Consider the following 11,116-nt stretch of genomic DNA (forward strand, 5'->3'; position numbering starts at 1 on the left):
GGGGTGGGGGGACAGCTAACACCCTGGAAGACAAAAAAGATTCAAGGTTATCTTGCAAGGTTGGAGTGCTGGGCTGGCTGAAAGCAACAGAACACAGTTCAACAGGGACAAATGCCAAATTCTGCACCTAGGAAAAAGAAACCAAATGCATTGTTACAAGATGGGGAATACTTGGCTCAACAAAACTGCAAGTAAGAAGGATCTTGGAATTGTTGTAGATCACAACCTAAACATGAGTCAACAGTGTAATGTGGCTGCAAAAAGGGCAAAATGGTGGTTGGAGCATTTGCTCAATGGGAGAAACACAAAAACCATATGGAAAAATTGTAATGGGGTCAAATATAACAACAAGCCATGGTGAAGCATGGAAAACCTACAATAAACTGTTGCTTCCCCACAAGGTTTCATGGAAACCAAATGTGCCACGTTTCGATATAGACCCTGTATTCACACATAATGACAAGCCATGTCCGTGAATTCAGCATAGGTGTATAGGTGAGGGCTAGAGTTCAGAAACAAAAAGGGGCACAGGAAGAGAGTATTTGAATCAGCATGAAAGTATCTCTACCATAGTGCAAACATAGCCCAGAAAGGTGGTTCCCTTCACAACCGTACCTGCACCTCTACTGTTCATGCTGGAAAGTAAGCTTTTGCACCTTGTGAAAATGGCGGCATTTTGGTTGTAATATGTACAACATAAAAGCCAACACAAAGCTTCCTATAGCAAGGAAAGTGAGCGATAAAGCATAGATACAGAATACTATTACCAACAAACTGACATTTGAGCAAATCTTTTCATAAACATTCTTTACTAAGCAAAAGTCCGTTTGTGCAACATAACCCAATAGATAATGATCAATCACACACCTTTCAGTGTGGAATCATTTCAAGGGTTGCCTTCATTGGATCAGTTCATCGTTGGTTTGTTTTCTCTGGGAGGAAAAATCACAAGTAGTCTGAAACAAAAGAGGTAGCAGGATTCTGAGGGAGCCAGGCACATTCTGGCCTGGGGTCCCAGGACAAAAGCTCACTCTGTGCTGCCTGTTCAAGAAAACCTGGAAAGTGTGTCTAAGGGCAGCAAGGAGGAGAGCAGAGTTGTCACACTTAAGGAAGGAGACATTATGAGGAGAATATGAACCCTGATAAAAGGCCCAGATCAATTCTTATGCAGACAGGAGGGGTTTTGAAATATGAAGGGAAAGACTTCCATTTGCAGCTAAGAGATAAGATGCTGAGGCCCAGTAAGCAGAGTTGGCAGGGTGAGAAAGGGAAATGATAGTTTGACAGAGAGAGAGAGAAAGGAAGAAAGGGTTAGGGCCAGTTGTACAGAAAGAAAAGCCACCTCATGTCAAGAAGGCAGATGGCATGGTATATTACAGATACCATATTCCCCTTAAGTTTCAAGGGATTCCCTAAAATACCCTCCTCCTCCGGTGAGCATTTTTGGGGAAGGCTGTCTTAGGACAAGAAAGGGATCAAAAGCAGAATCTGAAATAAACAGAAATTGTTATGAGCAACATGGAGTATATAGGAGGATTGTTGCATAGGCTGAGCTGGGGGAAGACAGTGTGGATGTTGGTTATTCCATGCCAGGAAAAGGCAGGCTGAGGGGCCGGTCCTACCATTAGGCAGGGTGAGGCAGCCACCTTGGACAGCTGGTTGTAGAATTCAAGAAATTATATTATTATTTATTTAATTATTTCCCAATGGATGAAGGTCCCTGGAAAGTTCACAACAATTCACAAAAATTGCAAACCACAGATACAAAATTATAGTAAAACATAGCATACCATTTTAGCATACAAAATGTTAAACAATGTAAACAACTAAAAACATTTCAATAAGCAATTTCAATATTAGAGCTGTTCAAGAGAGCTGACATAAATAGCCCAACAGAGGCCATTCATTGCTTGGGAATAGAAGGCAGTCTTACCATGGTGCCAAAAAGTTGACAGTGTTGCCACCAAATGTTCCTTAGTGTTGGCACCAGATGTTCCTGAGTGGGCAGATCATTCCAGAATTGGGGGGTCAGCACCGAGAGGGCCCTGTTCCATGTTGCCGCCACCTGAGCAAATGGCAGCAAATTGCTGGATATTTCATTAGTGTTTTAAATTTACTGCCCTAGGCAGGATGAAGAAGGCACCTTGGAGAACTTCTGTCTCAGGTGCTGAAATAATTTGACCTGACATGGATGCTGTATATCTTGATTGGGAAAGGTGCTATTTGATGTTTCACTTCATGCACCAAAATATCTTGGGCCAGCCCTGGCCTGGAGAGGTGATTCTGTTAATTCTCCTGGACCTCTTGACAGCTTTGAACACAATCAGTATTGGCCAGCTGATATGGGGGGGCTGGAGCACAAGCTTTGTTTGTTTGTTTGTTTAAAGATTTTGTATCCTGCCCTTCACAGTGGTGGCCAGTTTGAGAAAGTAGAGCTGGTAGCTTTCCTGTGGGGGTTTCCAGGGTTCAACTTTATATCCAGGGCTGCTGAATGTCATGGAACTATTGAGCAAAGTTATCTTGAGATTTGGGGTTTGGTGGTCATTTTTTGATGTTACCCAGCTGTGCTATTTCTTTTCATCCAACTTGGCTGACACTGTCCAAATGCTTAACTGCTTGGGATTGGCAATGGTAATTGCTTGTGAACCAGTAAACTGCCCCCAACCCTGACAAGACAGAAGGTTGTTGCTAACTGATATGTCTCGCCTAGAAAATGGTGCATTGCTTCTTCTAGACAAGGTTAAAGATCAGGTTGACAGTCTGTGGGTTCTCTTTGATCCAGTCTTATCCTGAAGGACTAAGTGGCCTAGAGTGTACAAAACCCCCTTACCAATTGAGGGTGGTGTGCCAAGTACAATATTGTCTAGACATAGGTAGCCTTGCCACAGCTATCTTTGGGTTGTTGCATTTGTTTTCCCCCTTTTTCATGAAAGTGTCCACTGTATTCATCCATCTTACTCTTGGGGAAAGGTACATAGAAAGGCAACCGAAGTAGCTGCATTTTGTTGATACCAAAATCTATGAGATTTTAATGGGATTTTAACTTGTTATAGCCAACTTGTTCCACTGATTTAAATGTGAATGAGGTACAACTAACTCACTTGTGATCCAAGCTAATGTCTTCATTGCAAGAAGCAACTTAAGGAGTTCAATCTGAAAATAAAGTTTAAACATTTCCTTATAATGTATTAGAAATTCTCCAACTTTGAATTGTCAGCTCATCTCAATATATGCAAAGTAAAGAAAACAGTAGCAGGATTAAAATATTTATCAAACACTTATTTCAATACATTGTGTTCTTCCAATCCAAAATTTATCAGTCAGAGCAGGACTGGGACTCAGATCCTCAGCCCCACCACAGTATTCCAATGCACCCAATATAAAGGTGCAATCCTATACATGATTATGCAGAGAAAAAAAATCCTACAGATTTCAAGATTTCCACTTGAATTCTGCTGCAACAGGCATATAGAAATCCACTGCCTTTGATGCTGGAAGTCATATACAATCATCATGAAGAGTAGCCTTTGATAGTCTTACCTTGCATAAATTTTGTGCAATCCCCTTTTAAAGACATCCGATTTAACGTCCACTACTGTAATGCTCCACAGCATGGTTCCTGTGGAACAAATGGCACCAGATGGCCCAAGCAACCAAGCCAGGCCTCTTGTTCAAGAGGAAAGCTGTAACTTCCTAGGGTCCAACTTCCTAGGGTCAGAATGTTTCCAGGCGGAGGGCTACCACTGAAAAGGCATTGTGCATCAGTGCCATCTTTTCTTTTTTAATGCAGTCAGAAAAAAACATGGGAGAATGGTTGGTCCCCTTGTTAATCTTCCTGAATGAGACTTGGTGACAACCCTATAAAAGTTTCCTTAAGTACCCTGGGACTTCACATGAGCAAGATAACAGCTGCCAGATCTTCACCAATAGAATTTTTTCTAGGGAGGTGTGTGTGAGCATACGTGGGCATGCAAACATGGCATAATTCTGCCTCTAGATTCCTTTTCAAAGTGGGCACAAACCAAGCTTAAGTCCAAGGCTCCTGTCCCAGATTCCAATGTGTATCTGGAGTAATAAAACCAATGAGATGTGCCTCCCAGCCTGGAGAGAAAAGTGATCATGGCCAGCCTTCCACACGTCTAGCATGAGGAGGCAGGACTTCTACGTTAGGGGAACAGCTTCCAGATATGATTCAACACCTCATCCACTCTATAGAAAAATGAGAGCAAGCAGTTTTGTGAACCATTTATCCCCCTATCAGGTGACCCCCTGCCTCTTACGCGGCAGTGTTTAGAACCGGAGGAGATCAGCAGCGAAAGGACTAGGACTGGCTAAGCAAAGGGATGGGGTGGGCGGGTGGGGGGATTCATGAGCGCTGCCCACTGTGTTCCAGGCAGTTTTGTGTGTGTTCTGGCTGGAAAGTGCACAGAGAGGAGAAGCGGTGCGTGACACTTTGTGAGAATTTGGGGAGGAGGAGGGCGTTTTGCTACCCGCACAACCAAGGTAATCTGCCTGCTAATAATTTAGACTGGAGGTGTATAACCATCATTCAAGATAAATTATTTCTCCTTAAAAGCAGCCACAAGCTTGCGATTGGGGTGATGGCGGGGCGGGGGGGAGAGATTTGGCGTCTGATTCGTGAACAAGTTATTTTTTTTCCTCCTTCGGTGGTGGCTGACCAATCCTAGAAAGAAAGGGAGGGGGAGGAAGGCTGGTCCCTGCGTTTGAATCTGATTGGGTGAGAAGAAATTTTGGGAAGGGGCTTAGGCAGCCTAGGTCTCTTTGATGGAGATGGGAAAGGGGAAAGAGAAGGGGCCGGGCTGGAATTGATTAAGTTGGGAGGAGTAAGAGGAGAAGGCTGGGCGAAACTCAACTCAGCCCGGGGGCCCTCCTTTGAAACAGACTAATTGGGGAGGGAAGACACAAAGGGAAGCGAAAGGCGCTCGGAGAGTCGCGCTGCGAGGGAGCGTTCCCGCTGGGTGAGTGGATTTGCCTTCCCCAGGTCTCCGCGGCGGATTCCAGAAAGCTTGGAAACTTTTGCCAGGACTAGGGGCTCAAAGGGAGTGGCAGGTCCCAGCTTGCCTGGGGAGGAGACAAGGCGACTGGGTGTCCGTCGGAGCGGAGGGGGGGATCACCATGCGCCTTGCCCACGCGTCCTTGGCCCACTGCCTGCTGCTGCTGTTGGGACCCTGCTGGGCCCAGTTCCATGGAGAGAAGGGCATTTCCATCCCCGACCATGGCTTCTGCCAACCTATCTCCATCCCACTGTGCACTGACATTGCCTACAACCAGACCATCATGCCCAACTTGCTGGGGCACACCAGCCAGGAAGACGCTGGCTTGGAGGTCCACCAGTTCTACCCCTTGGTGAAGGTCCAGTGCTCCCCAGAACTCAAGTTCTTCTTGTGTTCCATGTACGCGCCAGTGTGCACCGTCCTGGAGCAGGCCATCCCGCCATGCCGCTCCATCTGCGAGCGGGCACGCCAGGGCTGCGAAGCCCTCATGAACAAGTTTGGCTTCCAGTGGCCGGAACGACTGCGCTGTGAGAACTTTCCCCGCCATGGGGCAGAGCAGATTTGCGTGGGGCAGAACCATTCGGAGGAAGGGGGCTCCCCAGCACTGATCACAAGCGCGACTCCCATTGCTGGGCAGGGCACTGCAGGCCCCCCACGCTATGCCACCCTTGATCGCCCCTTCCACTGCCCACGAGTCCTCAAAGTGCCCAACTACCTCAACTACAAGTTCCTTGGAGAGAAGGACTGTGCTGCACCCTGCGAACCCGCCAAGGGTGATGGACACATGTTTTTCAATCAGGAAGAGATCCGTTTTGCTCGAATCTGGATCCTTATCTGGTCTGTTTTGTGCTGTGCCTCCACTTTCTTCACTGTCACCACCTACCTGGTTGATATGCAGCGCTTCCGCTACCCAGAACGGCCCATCATCTTCCTCTCAGGCTGCTACACAATGGTATCTGTGGCCTACATTGCAGGATTTGTGCTGGAGGAGCGTGTGGTGTGCAATGAGCGCTTCCAAGATGACGGCTACCGGACAGTGGTACAGGGCACCAAAAAGGAAGGCTGCACCATACTTTTCATGATGCTCTACTTCTTCAGCATGGCCAGTTCCATCTGGTGGGTAATCCTGTCTCTCACGTGGTTCCTTGCTGCTGGCATGAAGTGGGGCCACGAAGCCATAGAGGCTAACTCACAGTATTTCCATTTGGCAGCATGGGCTGTGCCAGCGGTCAAGACCATCACCATATTGGCTATGGGGCAGATTGATGGTGACCTTCTGAGTGGTGTCTGCTTTGTGGGGCTCAACAATATAGATCCACTTCGGGGCTTTGTTTTGGCTCCGCTCTTTGTCTACCTCTTTATTGGCACTTCCTTTCTACTGGCAGGCTTTGTATCACTTTTTCGTATCCGGACCATCATGAAACATGGTGGCACCAAGACGGAGAAGCTGGAGCGCCTCATGGTGCGCATTGGAGTCTTCAGTGTCCTCTACACAGTGCCAGCAACCATTGTTATTGCCTGCTACTTCTATGAGCAGGCCTTTCGTGAGCACTGGGAACGGAGCTGGATTAGCCAAAACTGCAAGAGTCTGGCCATTCCCTGCCCACTTCAGTACACGCCACGTATGACCCCTGACTTCACTGTCTACATGATCAAGTATCTCATGACTCTCATTGTGGGCATCACCTCAGGCTTCTGGATCTGGTCAGGAAAAACACTTCATTCCTGGAGAAAATTCTATACAAGGCTAACTAACAGCAAACATGGGGAGACTACAGTCTGAAAAGGGATGACAGAGGTAGTGAGGAGCCCAGGTTGCCAGCTGAAATGTTTCAAACAAGCAAGCAAACAACAAATCAAATGTGCCCCCCTCCAGGAGCTGTGTGCATGTGGGAGGCGTTCTTTGGGGAAACTCTGGAATTTGCGGGGTGGAGGTTGCGTTCTGCCGAACTGGGACCTCCCCTGGCAATTTGAGAGAAACAGGCACAGAAGGAAAAGAACGAGGGAGAGAAACTGAAGTATTTAAAACTGTCTCCTTTAATTAAAACAAAAGTGAAGCTTTTTTTATTTAGGTTTTTATTAACTATTAAAGGGTGTCATTTTTGTAATTAAAATTGTAAATAGCACTTGTAAATTGAATTATATATTTCTATTTAAAAGAGAGACTGAGAACACCAGCAGCAATTGAGAAACAGAGAGAGAGAGAGAGAGAGCGAGAGAGAGCGAGAGCGAGAGAGAGTCCGAAAAAAAGAAAGCTTTTTCCTTTGGGTACTATTTTCCCCCTTTGATTCTGCCATAGCCTCCCCTCTCTACGGAGCCATGAGGACTGCATGCTGTTTGGCTTGGCCCTTAGCAGGACATTTTTTGCTTAAACTTTTCGTAAGAGCCAGGTTTGGAATTGCTTCCCCTACCCCCACAAAACACATATCCCACCAACACCCCATTGGAGACTATAGTTCTTGGTATGGTTCCAGGAAGACTTCTTCCATCTCTCTCATTTTTTTCCTCTCTATGTTGGAAGGTTTACAAGTAATTCTCTGTATCTATGAAAATGAATTTTGGGTGGGGAATGTGAGCCTTCTCCCCTTTGCTGAAAGTTGGGCCCTGGCTTTGAAGATCTCCTTATGGTTATTCCTGCTAAAGAATTGTTACTTCCAAGAAAGGGTTTTCTTGCCTTAATCTGCAGAGTTCTCTTTCTGTTGCATTTGTAGATTTCTATTTTTCCTAGTCGTTTTGTATAAAAGGTGTCTTTTTAAAACTACATTTCTTTTATTAAACAGCCTTGTTCTCTGCAAATTCAGTTTGCGTTTTTTCAAAAACAGCAACAGCTTTCAAAGACGTCTATTTATGAGATGTCCTTCACTCAAAACCTATATACTGTTAGAATTTTGTGATGCATACTTACAGAATTTCAGTTTATCAAAAATAAGGATGTATTTTTTCTTAAAGAAAGGGGCTGTTTAAAAAGAACATTCAGATGGACTTGGCATTTTAGAGAATGTAAGGATAATTATTTTTCCCTGGACTTAGAAAAGCTATTTGCCTTTTGAGAAGCAACGGACCCTTTTTTAATCAGAGGTTCTTTCCCCCATTCCTTGCCAAAAAGACAGATAGACAGACAGACAGAAAGAAATGTCTATTTCTGCTCTATTTTTGTCATGGACTTGAATTCAAAATGTTAACTAAGCAGCTCAACCTATAGCTTCACATGTGATCATTCTTAATCAAAAAGCACTTCTTAGGAAATGGTATAAAACTGGTGTTAGCTGCATGTACATTTTGCATTTTTCTGTATTGGGAAGCTTGGGAAGGACTGGGCTGTTGCTGTATTCTTTGTCTCTTTTTAGCCTCCAAGTTAAACCTCCTGTGCCTATACCCCAGTAGAGAGACGGTAAATGTAACAGCCTGATCCTATACATTCTTGCTCAGGAGTCTTACCAAATTCAATAACTCTTAGTATCAAGTAAATTGCTGCCTAAATTTAGGAAGTATCTCAAAAGTGGAAAATGAATTCACTGTGTAAAAATCTGTAGCCATTATTTTTAAAGTGACTTAACAAATGTCGTAAATAACTCTTCAAACTATTTCCCATTTCTTTTAGATTTCTTCATGAAATTTAAATATTGGGTTTCAGTCAAAATTCATTCCTAGCTATGCATAAACTTATACATGAAATCATTTCTGTTATTAAACTAAACTTCTCAAAAGGATTTATTGAAGTCACTCCAGTCCTAATCAAAATAATTTAGAAATATCCATCCATTTTTGTGGGATGATAACACCTTTTGTAATTTATGCTGAAGCAAGCTGTTCTAAGAACCAAAGACCACATCTCTGCTTTCAGTAACTTCTCGCCCTCTCTTCAAACTTCGAAAAATAAGGGGGAAGGGAATTGCCACTGGCATGGATTTTAAAAGTAGTGAGCTAAAATTTCCCACCTTAGATTCACTACAATTTTTCAGGAGTAGTTGCATGTAAATCCCTCCTCCTGTAGCTTCCTGCTTGTGATAGAGGCATAATTCTGAAATTGGTCTTGTATTGCGACTGCTGTTCGTTCTGTTTTCCTTCCTATGTAACGCAGCAGAGATTTAAAACTTTGGATAGACACTTGCCCTTCACACCAAACTGTTCATGAAGAAAGCAACTTTGTTCTGCAGCTGAGACCAACACAAACAAGGGGAACATGACGTAGAAAGGAAGTTGCATAGCGAGGGGGGTGGCAATACAATTGTGCCTTCTGCATTTTAAGCCTGTTTAATAGAACGAGGGTGAAAAAGGCAACCTCCAGTTCTCACCCCCACCCCTTAGACACACAGTTCTTCAGAGAAGAAAGTGTGGTTTAAAGCCAAATGTGACTAAAGCAAACCAGATGGACACTGGAAGGCTCGAAACAGATGTCCAATATCAAAGCAGTTTCCATTTTGGAGAAGGTCTCGGGCCACATTCTGTGGTAGACTGGGCCAAAAGTAAAAATGGTGGGACCAAATGACAAGCATATTGTAGCTTCAAGTGCTTACTGTCCCTGACAGGCCTTAGGAGAGTCAGGTCAACATTTTCAACCTGAGGAAAACTGCATAAAAGCGAAGCAGTTGATGGCTGGGAGACAGGAAAGGGGCAGGACCTTTATGGGGAGCCTTGGAGGGCTGGGTTTGGTCATCAGGCCTGAAGTTTTGCATCTCTGAGCTCAGCAGAAGGACTCATTCCATCTGGGCTTTAAAAAAGACTTTTAATGGGATGGTGCACCAAGGAAAGGATTGTAACTTGAGGGTCACAACCATGCATTGCCATGTAGAAGGTTCCTTGCTGAACTGTCAGCAGCTCCAGGTTGGGTTGGAAGAATTCCTGCTTGAAACCTGGACAGAGTTACCAGTATTGGCAACCAATAGTTTGAAAAGGACAGCTTCCACGTTGGTTTTTCTCTTGTGCTCTTAGCTTTTTGCTATGCCAGTTAAGTCTGCCAGTGCCACTATCCCTTTTCTCCAGTTAAGCATACTTCTCTCCCTCACCACAAAACTTGTCATTACTGGAGGCTCTGAAGTGGGAGGTCCTTTCCACAGACTCCCAGATCCATAGGATACAACAACATCTTGTCCAAGGATTTCAGCTACAAATGATTTTTTTTTTCCTTAACAACAAAAAGGTGCCTTTCCCTCCACAGCATGCACCCTCACACACACTGCAAATAAATATAGCTGACACTATTTGGGGAAGCCTCCTAGCTTTCCAGTTGACATCAGTGTCACAAGCCTGTGCAGCTACGGAACTCTCTTGGTGTTATCAGCTGCTACTCCATAGGATGACGCCCAAAGTTTCGCAATACAGTCTTTCTCCATTTTTATTCTATAAGAATTACATTTAATCTTTCTGCATGGCTCTTTTTCCAGCACCCATCCCCCCCACCTGCCTTATGAACTCTGCAAAAGCACCAACAGATGGATCTCATTAGTTTCCTTTTTGGCAAAGGTAGTTCAGCTGCCCGCCCCACACAAGTAGGGACTACACCCAAACTTTTTGCACCCCCCACCCCCCGTTCTGAGTCCTGTGGACAGAACACTGCAACGTGGACCCAAAGGGAGCGGAGAATGGACTTCCTCTGCCAAGGAATGTTGATCCTTGGGTTTAACTCCCCTCCCCCATGTTTTGTTCTTAATTTAATCCTTCTGGTTTTGTAAGCCTAGAAAAACAAGACCATCTAATGTCAAGACAGTTTATATCAGGCGTGTGTGCACGTATATTTTAACAAAGGCCTGAAAACTTCATCCATTCCTCTTTCCTCTGGTCCTGGATTTGCAGCCCCGTACTGCCCTTGCTTGCTATATTTAAATTACAGTGCCAATTCTGCGGGGGCGCAGATGTTGGAAGAAAGTATTGGAACAGAGCTGGAAATTAAACTTTTGCTACTGCACTCACATTTTTCAAAACTTTAATTGAACAGTTATCCCCTCCCCTGGCCCCAAAAGAAGTTGTTTAGGGTATTTCTGTGTTCCCACTTAAAGTTGACACACAGGCTTTGAAATGGAGATTGCTCCCCCAGCAAAGTAGCAGCCTGCTTAACACATTAGGACTCCCAGCTGCCAGGCAAAGGGAGAAAAGCAGAGAGG

At 44.7% G+C, this 11,116-nt stretch overlaps 1 protein-coding gene across 1 annotated transcript; it reads left to right on the forward strand.

The window, feature by feature from the left end:
- The first annotated feature begins 4,946 nt into the window (after positions 1-4,946).
- Positions 4,947-8,048, forward strand: FZD2 (frizzled class receptor 2). Its single transcript, XM_044418760.1, has one exon. The coding sequence runs from the start codon at positions 5,137-5,139 to the stop codon at positions 6,796-6,798; it is 1,662 nt and encodes a 553-aa protein (XP_044274695.1). The 5' UTR covers positions 4,947-5,136; the 3' UTR covers positions 6,799-8,048.
- Positions 8,049-11,116: the final 3,068 nt, after the last annotated feature.

Source organism: Varanus komodoensis, unplaced genomic scaffold, assembly GCF_004798865.1.
Source record: "Varanus komodoensis strain SLA01 unplaced genomic scaffold, ASM479886v1 scaffold92, whole genome shotgun sequence".
Taxonomy (NCBI): Eukaryota; Metazoa; Chordata; class Lepidosauria; order Squamata; family Varanidae; genus Varanus; species Varanus komodoensis.